Source organism: Electrona antarctica (assembly GCF_951216825.1).
Source record: "Electrona antarctica genome assembly, chromosome: 22".
In the NCBI taxonomy this organism is placed as follows: Eukaryota; Metazoa; Chordata; class Actinopteri; order Myctophiformes; family Myctophidae; genus Electrona; species Electrona antarctica.
Window position 1 is genome coordinate 6,548,022 of NC_136805.1, and position 26,266 is coordinate 6,574,287.

The following is a 26,266-nucleotide window of genomic DNA, read 5'->3' on the forward strand; positions in this document are numbered from 1 at the left end:
TGTTTACTCTTTTGGGTGTACATGATATTGGAAAACATAGGAAACTATTTTGGTGAACTTCACATTAAATTTGAAAGTATTGCATATTTACATATCTGTTACATATGCAGTTAATACTTGGTCTGGGCTACTTTTGAACCAATAATTTCATCAATGGGGCGTGGCATGGAGGTGATCAGCCAGTGGCACTGTTGATGTGTTATGGAAGCCCAGGTTTGCTTTGATAACAGCCATACATTAATTTGTAATGTTCAGTCTTATGTCTCACACCTTCCTCTTGACAATACAACCTAGATTCTCAGTTAAGCACAGTACCATACCATGGTCAGTACACCAGTTACTAGTAGTTTTGGCTCTGTGGGCAGGTGCCAAATCGAGCTGGAAAGGAAAATTAGCATCTCCATGATGCTTAATTGTCAACATACATTGACAATATACACAATCACATTACACAAATAACAGAATTGCTATTTTTAATTATAATAAGCCCAAGGCTCGGCCCGGTCGGTACCGGTCGGGTTCGGGCAGAGTTTGAAAACTTTACCTAGATGTAAGCACAAGTGAGAAGACCTACTGGGCATTTCTGCTCGTAGCGCGCCAGCGACTGGCGTGCTACGAGCTTGTAGGTCTGCTATTTTTTTGAAAAATCGTGAAAATGCGGCACAGTTCTCAGTATTGTATGGTAGGACTGTCTATACTAGCTCTTAATCCAGAACAATTTACATTAAGCAAGCCACGTACTCTGAATAGCAGTATAATGTCCTCCCTTCTCTCCTCGCGGTTGCTGTACTTCGTGTGTTCTCAGCTCATCGTGCCTTTCTCCTCCTCTAAATGTCATCAATTGTATCTCAGATTTTGTCCAGGCTAACAGCCAGGTTTAACCTAATGCTGTGGACTTAACCTGCTCCGGACCAGGCTAACAGCCAGGTTTAACCTAATGCTGTGGACTTAACCTGCTCCGGACCAGGCTAACAGCCAGGTTTAACCTAATGCTGTGGACTTAACCTGCTCCGGACCAGGCTAACAGCCAGGTTTAACCTAATGCTGTGGACTTAACCTGCTCCGGACCAGGCTAACAGCCAGGTTTAACCTAATGCTGTGGACTTAACCTGCTCCGGACCAGGCTAACAGCCAGGTTTAACCTAATCCTGATGTCTTCACTGTTCATTAAGCAGTCAATCTGATCACAAACCAATGATGTTTTCCACACTTATTCAATTATTATGGGTTTATGTTGCCTTGTTTTAATCAGTCTGCATTAAAGGACTAATTTAAGCACTATATAAAATCAAAGAACCAAAATATAATATATTTTGGTATATTTTGGCCTATATTATAGGCTGCACAGCATCATGACAGCTTGTGAGCTTGTAGATCAGCTACTTTTGGTGAATGTTCCCCAGAATAGGTTTGCTGTGGTGCAAGTGGTAAAGAAGAAATATTATATTATATTATGGTGCAAGTGGTAAAGAAGAAATATTATATTATATTATATTATATTATATTATATTATATTATATTATATTATATTATATTATATTATATTATATTATATTATATTATATTATATACAGTTCTTTTGCATATTTGAGGCAGGGAGGTCTCCGTCCTAAGAAGCGCCCAGCTGCTGCGCTTTCCAAGATCTCTCCTGCAGAAAAATGAAACAACATAAAACAACAAGCATGACAAAATGACGCTGTGTGTGTGTGTGTGGTCATTGTAACTACATTAACGTTTACATTGTTAGTAGTGAGAGGCTAAGTCTTATCAAATGCTGGAGTCCAGCGGGAGCTTTTTAACTTTACTTTGTTTTCTTTCTTCCCCAGCTATCCCCCCCCAAACCACTAGGACAATCAGGGATTGGCCGTACTGCAGCTACAAGACTCCTCCCCCTTAAGAGTCCCGTACACACCAACACAGCCTGAGCCTAGTATAAACCATTTCAAGTACCTTTACAGAGTGGCCCAAGGCTCACATCGGTTGTCAAGCTGTTGTTTTAAAGGTATATTCAGTGATTTCACTTAATTCAAATACCACCCATATGGTGGAGGTGTTGTCCCAGCTGTCTGCCGTCCTACAGCAGGACCTGGACCACAGTGACCTGACCAGAACCCATATGGTGGAGGTGTTGTCCCAGGCCACACCCAAGCTGTTTGCTGTCCTACAGCAGGACCTCGCCGCCCCGCTCATCAACAGGGCGCGGGGCATAGTGCGGCTCGTATTGCGGCACATCAAGTTTATGTCGCTGGACCTGGACAACTTCTGGACTTCTTTGGGCGGGTGGCCGTGGGTGGGTGGGTGGCTGACCTGCTTTCAGTGGCTTTAGCAAAAGAATAGACGTCCATCTCAGACCTGGATCACATCCTTGTTACACGCGAGGAAAACGAGCATGTCTACCTTATGTCAGTTCAGGTGGATCACCACCCATCAGGCACATTTCCTGCTGTCTATATATGCATATCTTATTTTATTTCCATTAATTTTGAATGTGTCCATATTTGTGTATTTTTGTATTATTTTTTTGGTTTGATGTAGGTAATGGGTATATGTGTATAACTGTGTCCTTTGTGTCTGAGCTGAGCTGTTTGTGTTTTTCTTTTTTTTTCCTTTGTCATAAAATGTAAAAATCATTAAAAAATATGATTGAAAAAAATAATTGAGGAAAAGTTATTAAAGTTTTTTATCTCCCTACTGAAGTAAGACCTCCAACTATTTTACCTTCAAATTAAACCTTAAGAGGTGGCTTAAAGCAAACCAAATCTGTAATCATGAGTAACTTTTATTATTACTAGCTTCCTTTGTCACTGGTGTCACTTTTCACTAATTGTTCTGTGCCCTGTACTATGTTTACTTGTTTTTGTATTGTATGGATACCTTTTTACCACTTATAAGAGCCTGCTCAGGGACTAGAGATGTAAATTAGCTCATAGCTAACTCTGGCCCATTTACATGGATTTAAAAATGACGTTGATTAATGTGCATTGTCCCCGTTAAATAAATACATAAATAAACAACCAATAGGCATAGTCTTCGACGGAAATGTCAAGTTTAACTGTCTGCAACTCACTTTTCAGTCGTATATACACAGTATAAAACATTGTTTTTTCTATTCTTTTCCCCTTTTTCCTTGAAGTGGCTGCTCCTCCGAAGTTGGGGAGTAAGCTGGTATGAGTGAAATTAGAACATACTCCAGTGTGAAAAGATACAGAGACAGTCAGTGTGCTCTGCTTGAAGGGGAGGGCACGTATGGTTTTTAACCATAAACATCAAATCGAACGACACTCTCAACACTGACAAGCTTGATGTGGCCAACTACTTGAATATCTTCTTTATTACTAACATATTTATGACACAAAAAAGCTGAAAGAGTTTCTGTTTCAATTTGCTTAAACCTAAAACATGAACCAAAGTTGTCCTTTAACCTCAAACTAATGTACTAAAAATGTGTCTGAAAATGTGTTGGATGAGGGAAAAAAAATATCTGAATGTAGTTGTATTCCAATAATACGCATACCAGACTTCAAAGTATTCCGGCTTTGGTGCCTGGATTTCCCCTAGTGCCCACTCTTCTGAGGTCTGGTGCCCACTCTGATTTGGTGGCTACATTGGGTACCCATAGACTATAGTAAGTATAGTTCCTCTTACATGTTTGAGAGAGGCTGGGTTGTTGTCCCTTTATTCCTAGTATATATGGAGTTCTGTGTCAAGCATTCCCAAATATGCAGTGTTGTGATGTCAGAACAGGCCAGCTCCATATATGGACCCTGAGCAGGGCGGTTCTGGACAACCGTGGGTCAGACCGGGCACTGCACTCCATGTGGGGGTGTGGAACGCGTGTGTCGAATTTGAAGTCTGTGGGGCGAACGGTTCTCTAGAGTTACGTGTTACAGCAGTACAGTACATACGTACAGACAGACGTACTGTACAGAGACGTGATGCATGTATAGATAGATGTAGGTTCCATAGCCTATTTGGTTTAACTCACTTGAATCTATTACTCTCCATGTGAAGTCCAAGTTTGATGTTTTCTCAGCAGGTTGGTTTAGGTGGGGCATATTTCCCCTATTTGCCTGATGTAAAGGAGAACCAAGCAGCTTAGACCACCCACCACTGAAGGCATCACTTCTCTCCAGTCCAGAGGACTTCTACTTGTTCATAGCTTTTATCTGACTACAGCCTCTGTTTTATTATTTTCATCATGTACTGGTTTCAGGTTGGATGCTGTGGATACATACTCGCCTTGGCCAGCTTCTCAGGTACGTTTTATTTCACTATCTCTCCATTCCTTTTTGAACGGAGCACATGCAGTCACTTCATGTGTGTACATTATATTGGTATATAAATTAATAAATATATATTTAATTATTAATATTTTCAATAATATGCAATTATCATAGTGCTCCTGCATGCTTAGCCTACTTTGTTTAGTTTTTAGAAATGTCTTTTGACCACATAGTTAACTAAATGCAACTGTTTTGCATGTTAGTTCAGTCACAACACCAGCACTTCCCGGCCATCTGTTACTAAATGAGGAAGTCTCTTTTTGCACAAAAATTAGTGCAAAATAAGATGTACTATGAATGACTAGCGTAATTCTAATTCAGTAAATGATTTCTATTGTAAATTAAATGTATATATAATTAAATATATACTGTATATATATTTGTATGCCTGCATGTATGTTTGTATTACATTGTGTTTTATGGTGTTTGAAACTCTGTTTATTGATATATTACTTGATTAAAACCATTGCAGCAGAGCAGCCAGAAACTTCCACTTGTCATTATAATTTCTTAAGAAATTACACATTATGAATGATACTGTACACATCGTAGCATTCTCCCCTAACTGGGATTATCCATTCATCATTCTTTCTGTCAATATCAAAGTCAAATTGGACTGTGACTATAAATATATGTTTTTTTACTTTTAGTAAAAGTGTTATTTCAGGCAACTCTGCTTTATTACATTTATTACACAATAGTTGATGGAGAGAGAAATTCCTCCCTAAGAACCAAACTAGTGAAAATAGCAGATCTACAAGCACAACGAGCCGCTTCACAAGCAGTCATTTTCATTACTACTTAATTAGTCTCCTAATTTATGGAATTTCTTAGATTTTAATTTGATTTATTCAGGAAATTACTGAAAAAAACGAATTTAATTTGTTTTTAATGAAAATGTTGCTTTTTGGGGAATGATTTTTGAAAAGGTAATAACAATTAAAAAACTAAATGTAGGAAACCAAATATAAATGGACCTGTAAAAATGTGTCCGAGTGAGTGTTTGGGAAACATAACATCCGTTACCTCAGACTCGTACTGTCCCAGCAGTGGCCCTGAACCCAGATCTGCAGGTCAGCCAGAGGCCGCGCTTCTATGGGATCAAAACCAGCCGGACCGTGGTCATCCATTGCTTGTGCACGGAGCACAGCCTGCCAGTCCAGTGGTACAAAGCCTCTCGTTACAACATGGCACCCGCAGAGAGAAGGCAAGTGTTGACCGGACAGAGGGTCAGTATATTGGGAAAGACACCCAACAGGGCCGCCTCCATCATCCTGCAAAATGTGGACATAGAGGACAGCAGCGTGTATTTCTGTAAAATGAACAACACATGGGGACCAGGAACTGAGCTACAAGTTTTCAGTGAGTAGATTGATTGAATACTTTATTAGACAGAACTATGTATCAATTAATAAACATGACATGAAAAATAACAAAATTCAACATCACAAAATGTAGTGAGTGTGGAAGAAAAAAGAAGGGGTGTAAAGAGGCGATGGGGGGCAGTGATCAAAGGGATATTTTTCCTGCTGAAAGGTGGATTTTTTTAAAGGATGCCAGCGATCTGCATTTTTTTAGGGAAGGGGTCAGGGCATTCCAGATTCCACACTTGGGTGGCAGACTGGCAGTGCTGTAGAAGGAGAATATACCCATATTGAATTATAAATATGTGTCGGGGAGACTGTGGCTCAAGAGGTAGAGCAGGTCATCCAATGATCCATGGGTCGGCGGTTCGAATCCCGGCTCCTCCTGTCTACATGTCGAAGTGTCCTTGGGCAAGACACTGAACCCCAAATTGCTCCCGATGTGCTGGTTGGTACCTTGCATGGCCTCTGCCGCAATCGGTGTATGAATGTGTGTGTGAATGGGTGAATGTAATGCACACATCTATGTAAAGCGCCTTGGATAAAGGCGCTATATAAATGCACCATTTACCATTTATTTACCATTAAGTCACATATACAACTCTCTCTCTCTCTCTCTCTCTCTCTCTCTCTCTCTCTCTCTCTGGCATACTCATAGGACCCATTAACATTGACAATGCCGTCTACAGGAGTAAGATGAAAGACGGTCTTATCTTCATTCAAGGTCTGATGTTGGCTATGTGTATTGCTGCTGCACTGATCCACAACCATCTGTTGGTGAGTAGAGAGCAGGACAAATTCAAAAAGAGTTGTCCATTTATCAAAATGACTTCTATGTACGTATATACATACATATACATCTACTGGCTTTGGCCTGGGTGGTTCAATTTAAACGTGTAACTACAGTACTGTACATACTTTATTTATGTTGTCCAATGTGTTTTTTTTCGTACAGCTGAAAAAACAGGAAGCCATTTATGAGGAGCCTGAAATCGATCACATCTATGAGGTTTGTAAGAGTTGGCAGATTTTGCTATTATAAAAATGTAATTCTTCTATAGATCATGAAATGTAATTTGACACTTACGCTAAGTTGTCTTACAAACAGGAAACATGGTTTATTCTCACAGCTGTGTATACACACACACACACACACACACACACACACACACACACACACACACACACACACACACACACACACACACACACACACACACACACACACACACACACACACACACATCCCTCACTCCAGTGAGCACATCATAGCATAGTTTGTTTGTCTAGTGTTGCTGTTGCTTCCTGTTGCATTTGAATGATGTGTAGGTGATTATTTCACTAAACAATACAATTGTCTATGGAGTAATAGGAGTATGGAGAAACAGAAAATGTAACCAGAATTTATTTAATGTTGTATATGTTGAAGTCATTATTGGGTAACGGCTGCTTAAGACAACGGGAAGGGCCTCCTTGTGACCACAGACCGAGAATGGGTTCAAATGTGTTCTTCCTGTCTCTTTCTGGGAGCAGGGCCTGGCGATAGGGACATGTGGAGGAGATATTTACCAGGACATCTCTGTGTACACTGAGCCCGAGGGAGCTGAGGCCTCATGGGAAAGGGACTGATCACTTCTCTAGAGCAGGTGTTCCCAAACTTTTTAGCCTGTGCCTTGACCCAAAAGAGAGATTAGACGTTCGCGGGACCCAAACTAGTGAAAATAGCAGATCAGATCAGATCAGATCAGCTATTTTCACTATTCTTAAACATTTGTGTACTAATATGGAATTTCTTAGATTTTTCTTTGATTTCTTTAAGAAATTACTGGAAAGGGAATTGCAATTTGTTTTTAATTCATGATTTTTTTCTTTTTCTTTTTTGGGAATGTTTCTTGAAAATGTTTTGAAATAATAATTAAAAACAATATTTAGGAAACAAAAAATAAGGGACCCATAAAAAGGTGTCTGCGACCCACAGATGGGTCCCTACCCACTGTTTGGGAAGCAGTGTTCTAGAGGGCCATAAGGTGCTGCCACACTTATAAAATAGCCGCGCACGTCTTAAGCTGTGCGCAGCTTATTTTCCGAGTTTTTAGACAGCTGGTGGATGGAAAAGAAGCTCCACCTCCGCGGACGACTTGCGCGACGGCCAGATTCCCGGAAACGCTCTCCTCCGCGCAAGTCGTCCGCGGAGGTGGAGCTTAATTTCCATCCACCAGCTGTCTAAAAACTCGGAAAATAAGATGCGCACAGCTTAAGACTTGCGCGGCTGTCGACCGTTTTGCGCTTAGGTGTGGAAACACTGATACACAGACCACCTGGCTGCACCTGCACTTCACTCGATAGTGGAGCAAAGGGACAAGATCACAGGCGTACAGAATTTGTCAGTTGAAGCCTGAAAACGATGCTATGAAGTGGAGTTGACACAGTTGCAGTTTGATTAACATAGTAGTGTGAAAAATACATATCTTTGCATTAATTTATTCTGGCATGTCAGAACTATGCAATTCATATATGAATGCAATACACTGACATTATTTTCCTGACTTGATAACATTGGTGTCTAAATGTCTGTCTAGACACAGCAGTATGTCCTCGATTATGAATCTGACTCATCATGAAGAACACAGACATTGCCATCATTGCTGTCCTCAGCAAAACATCAGATGACATGGCTATACAAAAGTCATGTTGCTTTGTGTGTACAGTTGCTTTGCTCCGTGGACCTGCATTTGATTTAACCTCTTTTGCTTTTAACTGCAATAAAACCTATTTTGACCTCTGACCTCTTGATCATACTGTGAATAACATTGTGTAATATTGTTATTCAATAATATAACTATGCCATCCAATTCTGCTATGACTATGACACATAGTTGCCCTTAATTCAGCCACTCTGTAATTCTGTTACTCAACAGGGGATTGAGAGGCATTTCATTTTCAATGGAAGCCAGCGACATGATCCGCCAGATGGGGCAGCAGAGAGTACAGGGGAACCCAGTGTACTCTCTGCTGCCCCATCTGGCGGAGTCAGGTTAGCGACATGAAGCTACAAAGCAAATCCGAAGTTTGTAGCTGCTGCAAAAGATACAAAGCTACAAATAAGTTGAACCGCCTTCAAACTTAAGATACAAAGCGAAAAATAAGCTGTGAATCTTTGTATCCTTGCATCTACCCGTGTGAACGCAGCCTTGCATTATGGGAAAACAATAAATTATTTTATATAAAAGGAATAGTATCAATCAATGCCTTTCATCTTGTTTTAATTGCTGTAACAGGTTACAATGAATAGCATATATAAATACATTTTTACACAGTATTTCGTGTCATCAACATATGCATAAGATAACAAATACAAAAATAAATTATTTTACAAATATCTAGCATTATTCAACAAATAAATTATAAATGGACCAATAAATATATAAATAAATAAATGTAAAAATAATTAAATTGGATAATACATCAAATGGAGAGAAAGAGAAAGGTTTTCAGTTTGCGATGAATGTGGCAGAAGCCAGAAGGTCAAGTCTCAGAAGGTGACTTCTGATCTCCTTCCTGATCAACTCCCAGGCCTCAGCGCTGTGACCCTGCAGACAGGAAATAGTGTTGAGCAGCCATTCACAAACCTTTTCATGTAAAAGACACCCAAATTAATATGTATTTGGCTTTGGACCCCAAACATTTTGAGTCAGGAACCCCTTATACAAGAGTTAAAATGTTTCAATAATATTGTAGTGGAGTAAAAGTATAATATTTGCCTCTGAAATGTAGGCCTAGTAGAGTTGAAGTAAAAGTACTGAAAATTGTACTTAGTTACTACAACACTGGGATTTAGAAGGCGCTTTTAGAATCGGCCTCTAATTTTGATACTACAGTATATGAACTCATTTAGCTGGGGAGTCCCTTGCAACCACCTCAAAGACCACGGGGGTTATTGCACTCAGGGCCGGATCTACCATATGGGCACTTTGGGCACGTGCCCAGGGGCCCTTGGGCACCAGGGCCCCTGGGCACTCCACAGAAAATTTCCCTGCTAATCCGAATTAAATAAATGGTGTCTAAAAAGATTAGTGTTTTATTGTTGGTGAGAAGGGCAGCTGAAAAGTGCAATTGTGTGTAAAGCAGCAACAACGCGCTAGATTGGCTGTCACTCTGGGGGGGTAGGCGACCGGAAATAGGCCAATATAACGGCATAAAACTGCCCCAAAACGGCTCCGAAACAGCAAAAATGTTGCGCGCGCGTGAAGGGGGGCCCTTCGAGCTTCAGTGCCCAGGGGCCCTCAGAGGTGTTAATCCGGCCCTGATTGCACTACAGCAAAAATAACTGATCTACAAGCTCACAGCGCATTGCATTGCAAAGCATGGTCAGCTTGCAGATCTGCTACTCCCGGCATTTTTTTTTTAAATCTTTTGAAAATGCTCACCTAGAATAATATACCTAAAATAGAGACTGCCAGGTTGAACGTGGTTTAATAAACAAAATGCTATGGCCTATGTGAAAGTGGTCAGGAGGTGCACGCACATCCCAGGCTAATTCAACGGGTGCTCGAACAAAAAGAACAAACTGCACTCGTCAGGAGTACTGAGTATACGTGACGAAGGCCACAGAGGCCGAAACGTTGTGTTTTAGTCTATTTTACCCACCTTGGTAAATAACGTTTTTGGAGGAGCTTTCAAAACGGTGCAGACTTATTCTTTCTTTTGCAAGGCCTATGTGAACCCTCAATAAAGAGCCCAAATGGCCTGGGCCATGGCTCAGTGGTCCAGGCACCTTGGCTGGTAATCCAGTCTGGCAGTGTGCCGCGGGTTCGACTCCCGATCCCGACGGCCTTTACTGCATGTCTTCCCCCCCATCTCTCTCCCCCTTTCCTGTCAGCCTACTGTCTGTCCCTCCATAAAATATATAAAATAAAGGCGAAAGCCAAAAAAATAAAATAAATAAAATAAAGAGCCCAAATGGAGGTTATTCTTAGATTATTCTCACCATCTGCTCCAGGACATGGTGTGACAGCCTCTTGAAGTACAAGTGCACCTTCCTGCTCTTTTTCATCCGATTCACCATCTACAACAGAATAATACCATAATTGGTTATCGCATTAATCCAACCAACGTGTAATTAGTTATTCAGTTCATTCAAATAATAATACACTTAAGGACTGAGTTATTGGCATGATGTAGTCTTTGGCAGTAAGTCAGGCTATATATATATATATATATATATATATATATATATATATATATATACACACACACACACACATACATACACCCTTAATTAAGACGCCCTGAGGGCGAGAAGCGACCTCGCCCTAAATAGCAAGGTCACTAGTAAACTGCGACTTCTGTACTGGCCATATATGTGAGCGTGTCTTGAGTGTACAGGGTTTGATGAGGTCAGATCAATAATTATATGGAATGTCAGAACAGGTCAGCTCCATATATGGAGATCTAAGGGTTTGATGAGGTTAGATCAACATATTGAATGAATTCTGTATTGGCCATATATGGAGCGTGTCACGAGGCGTGACTGATGGACTGACTGACGGGAGATGCAGGTCTTCATAGTAAACTGCGACCTACGTCGTAACAATTGTGGTATAATATCCTATTTTACATCTCTGCGGGATTTCACAAACAAGCACCTAGAATGTATTCAAAGACAATGTAGATCGGCTATTTTCAAGCATTATTGAAAGTATAAAACAGGTCAAACAATGCTTACACAGGAGCGTAGGCCCTCGCCCTGCTGGACTAAGACATTAACAAAGTCCTCCACCCTGCTGTCGTCCCAAGACGCAGAGTCCAGGTCCTCCTCAAATAGCTCAGCCATCTCCTCTATAGTCTGCACAATGAAGGCAAGCTTGTCCTCAGGCTGTGAACAGAAAGAAACTGCTGATAAACCACTACAGTAAAAGTAGGCCTATGTTATTACATTATGCATACTGAGAACATAACATTATTTTGTCTTCAGGTTCTATAGCAGGTGACAATGCAGTTGCTTTACTTTGTAGATTTGATTGATTAAATGATAAACATAGCCTAACGCCTACTATACTGCATTTAATTTATCAATTTATGTATGAGTAGTGGTTAGTTATTCATAGGTGATAGCACTATTAACTAATAAATATATAATGAATACAGACAGATAAATAATAACTATGTCCTTTATAACATTTACTAATGAACTATAACCTACATCAGCATACTGTATAGGCATTTAGGCAGCCCCAGAAGAATAATTGTTCATCCAATCAATAATGAAATGGATCTAAATGACAACATACCTCCTCAGCAGGTGTGTTGTCATTTAGATCAGTAAACCGTGAATGCTTTATAATGGTATAGCAGTTATGCCGCCAAATTGATAAGCTACTGCAGTACTATTAATGTTTATTAAGTACTAATTAAAACTGCTTTAAACGGTCCATTATAAAAGTGTTATCAACCTCACATAGCCATATAGTCTCAGAATGAAAAGGATGGAGATTATATATAGGTTACCCCCCACGTTTCCCATGTTTAAGAATTAAAGACATTTTATGACTCAGAACTTACCGATGCTTTAAATGCCCGAGTGTACAGGCCATGTGGGAAGGGAACTGCAGCAGAATCCTCCTCTGTAAAAGCTCCACCCTACGTTTGACACAAACATTTAGCATATTAGACAAATAGATAGATAGATAGATAGATAGATAGATAGATAGATAGATAGATAGATAGATAGATTCTTTATTTTTGTGTCATGCGCCCAAGGCGCCCAGCCCACATGGACTTATAGGACACACCATACAAATCATTGCGTCAGTATTGCATTGTGTACAAGAAACAGTTTTTCTTTTTCTTTTTTTTACACAAACAAAACATTCTGCCTTTTTTCCCACGCTTTGCATAAAAAGTCTGCTAAAGCAAAAATACCTTTCCTAAAACAAAATTCCAGTTTTTCATAGTCCTCTAACCAGAAAGAGTTAACACAGATGGTTGTCATTTTACAAAATAATACATGTCTTAATTCTTCATATAATGGGCAGTAAAACAAAAATATGAATTTAATTTTCAATTTCTTTCAAATCACACACTAGACACACTCTGTCCACTCTGACAACTAGTGAAAGATGTCAAGATAGTTTTCAGTCATCCTTGTGAGTAACCAAAAGCCACTTACCAGCTTAGCCAGCAAAAGCAACGAGTTTTCACTGTACTGTCTGAATTTATGCTCCATCCATCTGCAACTTAGCGACATCCCATGGCTGCAAACATTTAAACACAAGCAAAAAAATAATATCTTGGTGAACATTTTGAATGGTATGTTTATCCTTTTCAATAAACAAATAAATGTGGTTTTCGAAGACCAGTTTACCATTAGCCATGTCTCTCAGTTCCATTTATACTTGAACAAATCGAATAAGGCTCACCTGTTTCACTTTCCGGACTTGACAGTGGTTGTAAACAGTTCAGAAAGCGGTCCACTGGTCTTGGAAAGTAAAGTTGATAATTCTTATTTAGCTCGATGACCCTTAACAAATTAGTTATCTAAATGGAGAATTAACTTAGCTGTCAAACTCTGCTCTCCATGTGCCGCAACACATTTTCAAGTGAGCTTCATATTGAGACATTTCCCAAGTTTGTAGCCTACCAGTTGTTTGCTTTAGTAAAGATTAGCCTACTCAGAGCCCTAATGGGCTGAACTTCAGATATGCCCATGTTGTAAAACAGGTGTTGTCACAACATTTTTCAGGCCCTTTAGCTGAGAGACATGAAATGAAATACATGAAATTGTGTTGCAGATTAAACCTTTTCATAATAGACTTGACACAAGTTGAGAGCACGATCAGTGTTGTGCAAATAAAGGGTTCCAAAACTTTTCAGGACAAGATCCCTTAAAGAATTTTGAACTGGGGACCCCCACCCTGACAAGCACTAGTAGGCATTATATTTAGTTTTGACTGTTCCTCACTGCTCACACCGCCTCGCAGTGAGACGACCCCCCCCAAACTACACCAAAGCTGGCCGACCTACAAAGCTCACAGCACTGCAGCAAGCCTGTAGATCTATTTGGGTTCCTGCCAGAATAGGGAAGTTCCTGTCAAGGATTTGGCAGACCACCTGTTGAAGACCGTTGTAAACCACAGAACACAGGCTAGACTGCTTGAGTGTGTCACTAGTGTTTATATAAATACAGTACTTTTTGATGTGTGAAATTATATAGCAGTTAGACCATACATAAACTCACATTGAGCTACAGTAATTAATGATAGCAATTGCCAATAATCTGGCAGTGGCAACATGTCATATAAGATTGACAGTGGCCTACAATGACTGTATGAGGCTGCTACTGAGAGCTCCAAGAAGCTCCAGTGCAAGCCACATGTTCGTCAGTGTTGGGGTCCCCACCTGCTCTGCTGTGCTGCGCAATCTTATGAATAGATTTATGTGCAGAGTATCTGAGTCAGTAAATTACATCATTGATGTCATTACTAACCCGTTACGTAGTTGTCAGGTTCTCCTCCAGACTGTGGAACCATTGGCAAACTTGTCTGTATGTTCGAAACTGAACATTGTGGAACTCTTTTTATTGTATATTTCCTTCCATATTATTATTTTTTTAATCTATCGTTGTTTTGTACTGCAATAAAGATTGAATTGATACCAGTCACTATCAGTAATTAGTAAACTCCTTAAACACAGATGATGAAACCTGTGTGAATGTAGACTTCAGACCCTTCAGGTGCAATGACATCATTTCAAATCAAGTGAAAACGAAAAGTAGCTATGCAGTATGAGCAGCAGATATACGTACAGTAAGCTGCAGTACGTGGGAAATAAATGACAACCAAACACCGATATAGAAAAGGACATCGTTCTGCTTTCAACCGAGGACCATCGTTTTAAATGTGGAGTTCAGGGTAAGAAAGATACGCTTCATGCATTCATTACAAATAGACACAAAGTACACGTGTGACAACATAACATTTTATTTCAAATTCTATAAAAACAAATTATACAGTTATACATTATACAATTAAACAGTCTATGGCAAGCCGTTTTTTTTAAAACGTTTAATCAAACCACCCTCAACATTCCTCCTAACTGTCCATATCCATAACCTCATTCTTCCTAGGAGGAATGACATCACTTTTGACATTCATGTGTATGGGGCTTTTAGTTTCAGATATCCCTAACTGCTTCTAAAAAAAACATTCTGGATATCTATAATTTAATTCTTACTAGGACAAACTACCATTTCAGATATACTAAATTACATTTGCACTAGTCATAATATGAATTGTGGATATCCATAATTAGATTTCTACTAGTCACAATGTATTTTTGGATGTACAAAATTAAATTATGGATGTAAGGAATGTTTTTTTTAATATCTGAAATGGTAGTTTCCCCTAGTAAGACTTGCATTGTAGATATATGAAATGGTAGTTTCTCCTAGTAAGAATATTGTAGATTATGCAGAATGTGGATTTTAGATATCCAGGTTATGGATATTTGAAACTAAAAGCCTAACACTGCAATTAGATGCTCCTGGTTGCAGTTACTGGTGATGCGAGACTTCAGTGGAGTTCATCTGCCCTTCCATGGTTAATTCTTGCTGCAAGGAAAGGAAAAGCATCATTCCAGCAACTGTTCACATACAAGAGGCACTGCTAGTCTTTAGACTAGGCATTTCTGTTAGAGATTTGAATACTGATACAAACAAGATACATTTCACCTGTGAAATAACCAGAGAAACATAATGGCCAATACTACGGTACCTGAAGGATGTTACGGTAGGTAGTATTTAGTGCAGGGTTAGCCAATAATTCACTTTTTGTTAAGACCTCAAGAATGTAAACAATAATGTTATGCATGCAAACCAGCATACAAACCAGTCATAGACTGTATATTGCAGAGGAGATAAAACACCCAACATGTTGCTCTTCTAAGAGGAAATTCCTTCTGATGTTTTGAGTTCAACCAAAGACTTCTAGAACTAGAAAATCCATCTGTGTTGTCTCCCTATTCCATTGAGGCATTTTTAACTATGGTCTTGTGTAGGAAGTTTAAGTTGGCAGTGGAGAGTCAGACATAAACCTAGTGTCGGTCAACAAATTAACATTAAGCATCACATCTGAAATGATGAAACTCATTATACAAAATACAAATGAAACTACTACATATCAGCTCAAAACGTGTCACATTGCGACGCGTTTTGAGCTTGTAGATCGGCTATTTTTGCTACGACAGTAATATGCAATGTGGGCCTCTGGAGTGAGTGTGGAAATATAGTGGCCCTCTATCGTCAAAGTTGCCCACCCCTGGTGTACAGTCAAAGACTTACCGCAAATTCTGAGTAGCTTCTGACAGACAAGCTTGGGCTTAAGGAGCCTTGGGGGTTGCTGTTCTCATTGGTTCTTGGGCTTAAGGAGCCTTGGGGGTTGCTGTTCTCAGTGGTTTTTTCCAGTGCACGCGGAGGCTTCCTCAGTCCAGGGGTTCTCTCGCCCTGGGGAGGGGAACCAAGAGTTACCATTTTGCTTTCAACTAAACTAAAACTAAAACCAGTGTTGCGGACTCTATTTTTTTCCCCAATGATTAATGTACCCATAATGTTTAAACCTCCTTAAAAGAACAAGTCAACCTTTTCCATATAGGGTGGTACATACAGGATGGTACAGTACAGTCTGTCAATACTCAGGTGGACTTACTTGCGGTTTGCATTTCTAAACACCCAGGTTAAAACGTTGGCAAAATTGGCATGCTTTCCCACCTTTCATTTATAGTAGTGTAAATATCTCCCTACATGTCATTACTTCATTTTTTAAAAGTGTGTTGCCCAGACTAGTGACTACAGTGATGTCATTGTAGTTTATTTTTCCTTGGGACTTTGCTCGCCTGAATGTAGGTTCATTGTACCACTATGAACTACTCTGTCTGAACTCATGAGGAAAGAAAAGAGCCTTACACCGCATCCACACTGCCAGTGATGAAATCTCATTGAATACATGTTTTTCAACTTTCCTGACGAGCGTGCCTGTGTGTGTGTTAGGTTGCGCACAGGTGGTGAAAAACAACCATGCTGTTTTCGTGCTCATACCCAGACACCCAGGCACCCACCCACCCACCCACACACACACATAACTCCGTAAGGGAGTGGTTGCAGCACTCAAAAAGACAAACCATGGCAGGAGATCAGTGTGAACATACCTGGCTAGAAGACAGTATAGTCTTGGAGTGGAGTGCCATCTTAAGGCTAGCTGTTCCAAAGCCTGAAGTGTGGGCAGCCTTGGATGTGGAGAGTGTTGGGGAGCTGGTGGACTGTGGAATGAAGGTAGTGGGTTACCGTGCAGAATGATTTTATAATGAACTAGGGCTGCAACAATTTTCTTAATTATTATAAAACGTTTTAAATCCATATACACCCATTCTGGGCGGGAACCCCTTTTGGTGTTAGCATTATGTTATGCTTTAGCTATTGAAAAATAGCAGATCTACAAGATCATAGCGCGCCACCGAGTGGCGCGCTACGAGCTTGTGGGTCTGCTATTTTTGAAAAATCGAAGAACGACTGACATAGAAACATAGCCTTTTCATAAAACTGTCAGGATGTAGAAGACATTTTTAGAATCTGATCTCAGGTCAAAATGGGTTAGATTCTTTTTTGTATTCATTCAATTGCTATGAACCACAACAACTCTTCACAGCATCTTACCTTTGCCATTTTGGCAGGCGCGGAGCTGACCTTTGGCAAGGTGGGAGTGGCTGCCAGGCGCCTCTTGGCTGGGGTCATTCTTGTAGTGCCGAAGCGGATCTCCTCTTCCTTTAGCTTCAGCTTCTTCTGTTGCTGTTAAAAAAGGAACACGTTTTGAAAAACCGTTCACAAATTAGATGACTTGATTATTAGTCCAGTGTGGTTTACCCTCTCCATCTTTTCCAGCTCCTTCTCTGCCTGGAGGTTGTTCCACTTCGTTGCCATGTAGTTGATGAACTGCTGCCCGTTAACAAAGACGTCCTTGGCGTGCTCTTGTTGCCACGCCTCAACCTGTGCCTTGAGGGTCTTCTCGAGCTGGAGACGAAACAGGACATTGACACCAAACCGGGTCATTTTTGAGTGGTGTAAACCACTCCAACAACTGGCTTTGTTAGTCTGTGCAGAAAAAATTAGCATGGTTGCCATGTTCACCCTGTAAACCCGGGTGTGATTTCATTACGTCAGACATGATTTCATTACGTCAGACAGGCTATATTACACCACTCAGTTCACACGGGTGTGATTTTTTTTTAACACTGAGGATTTTGCTTTTGTTCTTGCCTAATGTAAGTCGCTCTGGATTAAGAGCGTCTGCTAAATGCCTAAATTGTAAATTGTAGTAACACCAGTAATGCATGATGTAAAAAAATAAATAATAATAAAGTACCTGACACTTTTGTCTCATCAAAATGTCTGTTATTTTTTAAATGACTCATCCCTGTATTTAGTGAAGACAAAATGGTCAATCTACAAGCTCACAATTGGTTAGATGAGCTTTTAAACTGCCATTTTTGACAGGCTTTAAATAGGGTTGCCAGGGTTAAGCTTGCAGTTCAACTGCAAGCCATGGCCATATGCATTGGCCTGTTGAACCAAGATCATACAGTACATGCTTAAAGAGCACCACCTACTGGCCAGTGTTGACTATGCACCAACCATGCAGTAAGCAGTAACTTCCCAAACCTTCCGTTTGTTGTGGGAGATGCAGGGCAGGGAGTTTCTTTTTTGGCTCTAGGCATAGTCGACACATGCAATGCCAATTACAAAACCAAAACAAGTGGGCCTCTATGGGTAGCATTTGAATACCAAGAGTTATCGGTGATCATTTTGTCATCAGGCAAGCGTGCAGACAAATGCATTTTGTGCCTATAGAAAACATTTAACGATCTGCTCACCTTGGACAGGCCTTTCTGTATATCAGACCTGTGCTTCTGTTCTTTAAGAAGGTTCCCTCCTCGATTGTTAAATCTGGAGGGATCATTGGCCTTTTTCTGAGGTGGAAGAATATGCATACAATGAGTTGTTACTAAAAGTAAAAGATTGTACAGTGTTATCTTCATTATCAGAAAACACATTCAGACGAAAGGTTCTATTCTGGTTTAATACCACCACACACACACACACACACACACACACACACACACACACACACACACACACACACACACACACACACACACACACACACACACGACGATTATAAGAACAGGCGTGCCCCCACGACGATTATAAGAACATTTCGTCCCTGCTGCCCATATTATATTACTAAACGTAGTGGCGTCACTGCTGTCAGTCCATAGGAATTCACAGACAGCAGTGACACTACCTGAGAGTGGGAGTCGATGCTCGCTGAAGGGGCGTTTGTTTTACAGGGTTAGGGTTAGGTTTAGGCTTAGTGTTTTAGGACTCCCACGCTCTGCAAAAAAAGAGAGTACCGCAGTGACACAGCACACAATTATGACAACTTCCTGTTTGTGTTAGTTAGGAATATGACATAATTTCCTGTTTGTGTTATTTAGGACTATGACATAATTTCCTGTTTGTGTTTTTTTAGGACTATTAGTCCGGAGGCTTAGTGAAAGGATAGTGCAATTGCGGATAAAAGCGTAATTTTTTGCATGATGGTTCGTTAGGGTCAGTTATTGAATTTTAGCCTAGGAGCCCTTGTCAAATATCTATTTTAAATATCAAATTGCAAGACATTATTATCAATGCAATATGTGAAATATGTGAAAATCCGCCTAGTATTTTTCAGACTATATACATCATAAAATGATCAGATTATTTCCAAATGTGATAAAGTTGACTATTATTAAAGTCACAGAACATGAAATATCATCAATAACACCTTTATTGCAATGAAGAATACATACAAATGAACTATAACTCGACCGGCCATCGGACGGTCTCGCGCCACACCATCCAGGTGGCCAGTTGTCCGGGTGCCCACTTGTTCAGTCAGACTACATTTTGGGTGCGGTACTGAACCATACTGTAGCGTACCGTACTGTACAATACTGTACTGTACCAGACTGTACTGTACTGTACTGTACTGTACTGTACTGTACTGTACTGTACTGTACTGTACTGTACTGTACTGTACCGTACTGTTTGTTACTGTACCATACTGTATGTTACTGTACCGTACTGTACCAGACTGTACGTTACCGTACCGTACCATACTGTACTGTACCATACCGTGCTGCTGTGTGTGCGTGTGTGTGTGAAGTGAAAAGGGGAGGGGTCGGTGAATGTGGAAATTGTGATATAATTTGCGTCACAGCTAAATGTTGCACAATAACAGTATGGCACACAAATTTGTACAATACATATGACAGGTGAGCGGAGGCAATATAGTGCAGATGGATTCCTGTGGCATGTAGAATTTGTTTGTGCTTCTTCTGTCGTATATGTCCTTAGACCTTCAGCTCCATTGCAGCAAGCCAGTCCAGTGTGTCATTGTCTAGGTCAATTAAGCCTTGATCACTATTTGGTGGCCGGTATGTGGGGCAGCTGGTCAGCACGTGTTCCACAGTCTGTAATGGATCCCCACATTCTCAGTGGGCACTGTCTGTGAGACCCCACTTCTGCATGGATGCACCAAAGCGTCCCACACCCGTCCTCAGGCGGTTGAGGGTTGTCCACTCCCTGAGGGGGAGGCGCTGGCCAGGAACATCTGTGAGATCCTCGATGTAGTAGTGAAGCCTGGAAGGATCTGCTGCCTTCCACTGGTCTCTCCATCTTGCCTTCACCCAGGAAGCCTTGGAGGTGTCGGCTGGTGTTGTGCCGAGCAGTTCCTGGGCCTGTGTGGCAAAGGGCCGCCGGGACTTGAGATGCATACGCTGTGGTGTCTCCGTGACGACCTTGTGGAGGAGATGAGATTTGCTCAACTGTGCCTTCCGAGTGAGGGCCAGTGTGGCTGCTTCTCGCCTGACCTCTGCTGGGGCGATTCCAGGCTGAGGCACAGTATTCAGCGGCAGGGAAAACTAGGGCCTCGGTGGAGATGCGCAGTGTCTTTGTGGTGACTCCCCACGTGGTGCCAGCTAGATGCTGTATCAGTGCGGCACGGGCTTTCCCTTAACACTGTCCAGGTGTTGTTTAAAGGACAGTGTTCTGTCGAGCTTCACTCCATGTATGTCGGTGAGGACTGGGACTGTAGCCGGGCACCGTCGACCATGATGTTGATTTGGCGAGTTGCTTCCCTTTTGTAGAGGTGGAACATTGTTGCTACAGTCTTCTCAACACTGAGCTTGAGGCGGCAGTCCTTCAGGTATGAAGAAAGGGTGTTCATGTCCTCCGAGAGGCCTTCCCCTATACTGCTTCCCAGGATGGCTTGCTGAGCAGAATTGCCAAGTTTCGTAGGAGAAGCCGGACGGATAAATATATTGGTTTGCTCCCCCTTTCCATTATAGTACAAGGATATGCATCATAGTGTGAAACATGTTATAGAGCTGTGCTTTCTGCCTAGCTGTCACAATTGCATTTGCAAAGTGGGGAACAGTCCAAATTTGTATTACTGCATTTTCAGGTACTACACTACAGTCACCTTTACAGGTGCATCTGATCAGCTCTCTGCAAGCTCTGGAAACCTCTGGAATGGTCAGCCAAACTGGCACCCATGACCCTTCTTCCTTAACCCACCCATAGTTCTGTGGAGAAGGAATCACTTGGTGGCTTCGTGTGCTGGTGGCCCAGATGCCCGCTTGGTAGACTGCAATAGCCTAGGGGAACCCAAATCTCGAGCCCTGCCTATGTTTCACGCATATTCCGGTTGTGACACAACATATGCCTTAATAGCCGGGGAGCCAGTCACCCAAAATTTGAGAGGACCTGTGATGTCATGACATACTTTTTATTTGTGTTTTTTTTCTATTAATTTGGTCAGAGCAGACCTCTCATTCTGTGTTCCTTAATGACCAAGTTAATAGAAAAAACACAAATAAAAAGTATGTCATGACATCACAGGTTCATCTCTATTCCCGCTCCCCGGCTATTAATGGAAAGGGTAAGAAGTCAGCTTGGCGGACCTGGCAAGCCTATGATGCTGCCTGCGACAGAAACATTCGTCAATCTGGCAAAGCATCCCTTCCAGCAACTAGATGTTGACTGCCAGCACTTCCGGGAGCTTGAAAGACTGACAGTAATTTTGTACGACAAATCCAGTCCTTTGAGCTCCATCAACGAAAAAAGAAAATAACTCTTCTGTGAACAAAATCGAACGATAGAGAAATTACCTCCCACCCAGGGTGCACTCACATGTGAAACGGGCAGTCTACCAAGCAGGCATCTGGGCCACCAGCACACAAAGCCATCAAATGATTCCTTCTCCACAAAACTATGGGCCAAGGAAGAAGGGTCATGGGTGCTAGTTTACTGACCATTCCAAAGGTTTCCAGAGCTTGCAGAGAGCTGATCAGATGCACCTGTAAAGGTGATGTATACCTGCCAATGCAGCAATGCAAATTTGGACTGTTCCCCACTTTGCAAATGCAATTGTGACAGCTAGGCAGAATGCGCACAGCTCTATAACATGTTTCGCACTATGATGCATATTAATTTGTATTCTTCATTGCAATAAAGGTGTTATTGATGATATTTCATGTTCTGTGACTTTAATAATGTCAAAATAAGTCAACTTTATCACATTTGGAAGTAATCTGATCATTTTATGATGTATATAGTCTGAAAAATACTAGGCGGATTTTCACATATTTCACATATTTCATTGATAGTCTTGCAATTTGATATTTAAAATAGATATTTGACAAGGGCTCCTAGGCTAAAATCCTTTAGCATGACATAAAGAAGCCTCATACAAAATTTGGCGCTTTTATCCGCAAGTGCACTATTCTCCTAAAAAAGTGCACTAAGCCTCTGGACTATATGAGCAGAAGAAGCTGTCAGCGACCCGAGGTGAGTTGTTGACCCTTGACCTCACTGTGTTTCAAATTATTTATTTAGGAATACCCCATTGAGATATAGGGCGCGTTCGGAAATAGCGCACTGAGCGCACTGTGCAATGCAAACTAATACTTTTTACGGCTCTAGCAGAGATTCTAAACTCGTTTAATTTCAAGGACCCTCAGTTTGAGATGCATTAGTCTACGGACCCCCATTTCAAAAAGTGTGTGTGTGCGTGTGCGTGTGCGTGTGTGTGTGTGTGTGTGTGTGTGTGTGTGTGTGTGTGTGTGTGTGTGTGTGTGTGTGTGTGCGTGCGCGTGCGTGTGTGTGTAGCGATGCAGAGGAAGCCAGTGCTCTCGGAGGTCAGAACTCCGACAGACACCTGGAGCGGTCTGGGTTTCTCCAAGTCCATGCCCGCCGAGGAACTGCGTCTGATTGGCCGACACAGCTCCATGCCCGCAGACGAACTGCGCCTGACTGGCCGACGCAGTTCATACAAGCCCTACCTGACCAACGGCGCCACCCAGGGACAGGTGCAGGTAAGATTCAATACATTTTATATTTAAACATTCAATGCTATGTTTCATTAAACTGTATTGTACCTTTAGTATTTAAACATTCAATGCTATGTTTCATTCAATGTATATTACCTTTAGTATTTATAGAGAAAAGCTTTATTATATTATTATATTAAGTATACTATTTTAACGACATATAAATAGGATGCCAGTATCAAAAGCTTTATTGTTTTTATTATATTAAAATATTAAAATTGTTATTAGTATTTTCTTTTAAAATGAACTTAAATATGAAAATCTATTAACTGTAACTCAGCTGTCTGTCTGTCTGTCTGTCTGCCCATGCCTGTCTGTCTCTCCGCCTGTCTGTCTCTCAGTGGGCGTGGCAGAGGAGTAACTGATGTTTCTGTCTGTCTCTCTGCCTGTCTGTCTCTCTCTTGTAGTGGGCGTGTCCGAAGAGTAACTCAGAGAACTGGCGAGACAGACGCGGCTCCACATCTTCGTCTCACCATCTTCACCCTCCTCTTCATCACCAGATCACAACTCCTTCCCTATGTTTACATCTTCTTCTAGTAGGGGGCGACACGACACTTTCTGCGAGCTTCTAAATACTGGCACTATATGCTCCTGCTTCGAGGCATCGGACATGTCTAGTCATATATTAGTTTAGTAGCAAACATTGTTACTTTATTTCAGTATTTATTGGTCATTTTATTAGATCTTCCTGTTTTTGCCTTGAGCTTATAGGTAGTGGGTACTGTACTTACGAATGTTATTTGTCTGTCCTAAATGTTGTCCTGTATTTATTTTGTTGGTACTGGCAGAGCTGTGTAACATTATTTGCCTTGTCTCTTGGCCAGTTCACACTTGTAAAAGAGACTTTAGTCTCAATGTGATTTTTACTGGTAAAAAATAACACCAACATTCTTTGACCTTTGACCTCCAGTGGAGAGTGGGGGCGTGTCCTCATCCAGGAGGGCGTCGACCTGCAGCCAGCGAAGCCCGTCACCACAGCAGGACTGCGACCGATTGGCTGAGCTGCTTAAGCAGCTGGGCGTGGCCAAATACACTGATGTGTTCACACAACAAGAGGTACGCTTACACGCACGCACGCACGCACGCACACACACACACTGTGTATTACATAGACTGTCGCAGTCCCACCCCCTGCGAAGGCACCAGGAAATAATTCCCCATTCATTTTCCCCCGACTTTTCAAAAAGTATTTATTTAAAGACCTTTAAAGTCTCGGACAAAGCCAACTCGGCAGATGACAACTCATGACAATAAACAAATTTTTTCGGCCGAACAGATAATTAGAAAGATGAAAAAAGGGCAGGGTACGACACTTTGTTGTTGTTTTACTTCTAATTATTTATTCGTCCAAAAACAAATGTGTTTATTGTCATGAGTTGTCATCTGTCCGAGGCTTTTAAAGGTCTTTAAATAAATACTTTTTGAAACTATGGGGAAAATGAATGGGGAATTATCTCCTGGTGCCTCGCGTCTTTCTGAAAGGGGGTGGGACTGCAACGCTCTATTGTGTAGGCTACATGTGTTGATGTACGTGTGTGTCATAATGTGCTGATGTCATAATGACTGGGTGTGTGTGTGTGGTGTGTGCGTGCGTGCGTGTCAGATTGACTTCCAGACGTTTCTCACTCTGTCTGACGAAGACCTGAAGGAAGTGGGTGTGGCCACGTTTGGAGCCAGACGCAAGATGCTGCTGGCCATATATGGTAAGAATGATGATGTCATAACAATGATGTCATAATGTTGTGAAGTTCCAGCGTTCCATAGCCTGAGTGGATGGAAACTTCTGATTGGTTGAAACACCGTTGTGGACTGAAACTTCAAAATAAAATGAGAAATAAAAGCCATTTCACTGTAAAGGTCTTCAACTGTGAAGCCTCAACCAGAAATAACAAGGAAAAGAGAACTAGTTAGTCCGTTTAGTAAACCAACTATAACAAAGTAAAACCAGATATTGTTTGTCAATATTTGTATGTTTAATAGAGCGTCGCAGTCCCGCCCCTTACCATGGACCAGGAAATGATTCTCCGTTCATTTTCCTCATAGACATTTCAGAAAGTATTTATTTAAAGACGTTTACGCCGCGGACAAAGCCAACTCGAGTCGTGACAAATCATGACAACAAACACAATTTTTGGGGCCGAAAAAATAATTAGAAAGAAGAAAAAAACGGCAGGTTACAACACTTTTTTTGTTGTTTTTCTTCTTTGTAATTATTTGTTTGGTCCAAAATATTGTTTGTGTTGTCATGAGTTGTCACGACTCGAGTTGGCTTTGTCCGCGGCGTAACCGTCTTTAAATAAATACTTTTGCAAATGTCTATGGGAAAAATGCATTGGGATTCATTTCCTGGTCCATGGTAGGGGGCGGGACTGCGACGCTCTATAGACTAGATCAGTGGTTTCCAACCGTTTTAATATCGTCACTGATACACCTACTCTTTCCATTCATTTTCACGGATGATGATACTGTCCCTCTGAAGATATTACCAGGGAAGATCAATGTAACTGTGGAGCAATGCAGTTAGACATGATGATGCCAAATTCCATGGAGAGGAGGAGATTCTTGGGGTCCCATGCACCCGAAAGATATATTTTTCTAACCTATAACTTTTTATAATCCTTTTGTCTAGTTGATGATTTTGATGTTCCCAGAGCTAATTATTGTCCCATATATGTTTTTTTTTCGGCTATGAAAATGAAAATCTTTAGATCAACATAGCTCCTGAACTATACAACCGGCAGAAAACGGCATTTTATTTTTGTCTTCTACATGATGAATTGGTTAATATTTGCCATGGTTCAATCATGTGTTCCATATGTGTATAACGCAAACCTTAAACACCATTAACAATAAAGAGACAATACGACGTGAAATGACACATGACGTACATTTCCCCGGACTTCATTGTAAACTTCATTCGTTTACAAATCAAACATTGAACTAAAGACAAACATTAAACATGTGTAGGCCTATAGGAGGGGGCGGGGCTGGCGCCCCTCAAAAGTTGTGAAGTTGTGTGAACTGTAGTGATGGAACACTGTGTACATCAGCTGCTGTTTGGACCCCATCTAGTGTCCATCAGCAGACACTACATGTGTCTGAATATGATGGATTCTATCAAAACAGTCCATGGTTTTGGAT

At 41.2% G+C, this 26,266-nt stretch overlaps 2 protein-coding genes across 2 annotated transcripts in view; both read right to left on the reverse strand.

Annotated features, from left to right (window-relative positions):
- The window catches only part of LOC306914807 (kelch-like protein 24), a gene marked incomplete at its 5' end in the record, with an annotated part of 245,141 nt that overhangs the window by 116,821 nt on the left and 102,054 nt on the right, over positions 1-26,266 (reverse strand). The gene's annotated exons all lie outside the window — the stretch shown is intronic.
- Positions 14,733-18,682, reverse strand: LOC306915832 (uncharacterized protein; the record flags this gene model as incomplete). The annotated part of the gene is made up of 6 exons (XM_079493471.1): positions 14,733-15,254; positions 15,984-16,145; positions 16,847-16,957; positions 17,352-17,483; positions 17,559-17,705; positions 18,566-18,682. 6 exons carry the CDS (start codon positions 18,680-18,682, stop codon positions 15,198-15,200), a joined length of 726 nt encoding a protein of 241 aa, XP_079349597.1. The 3' UTR covers positions 14,733-15,197.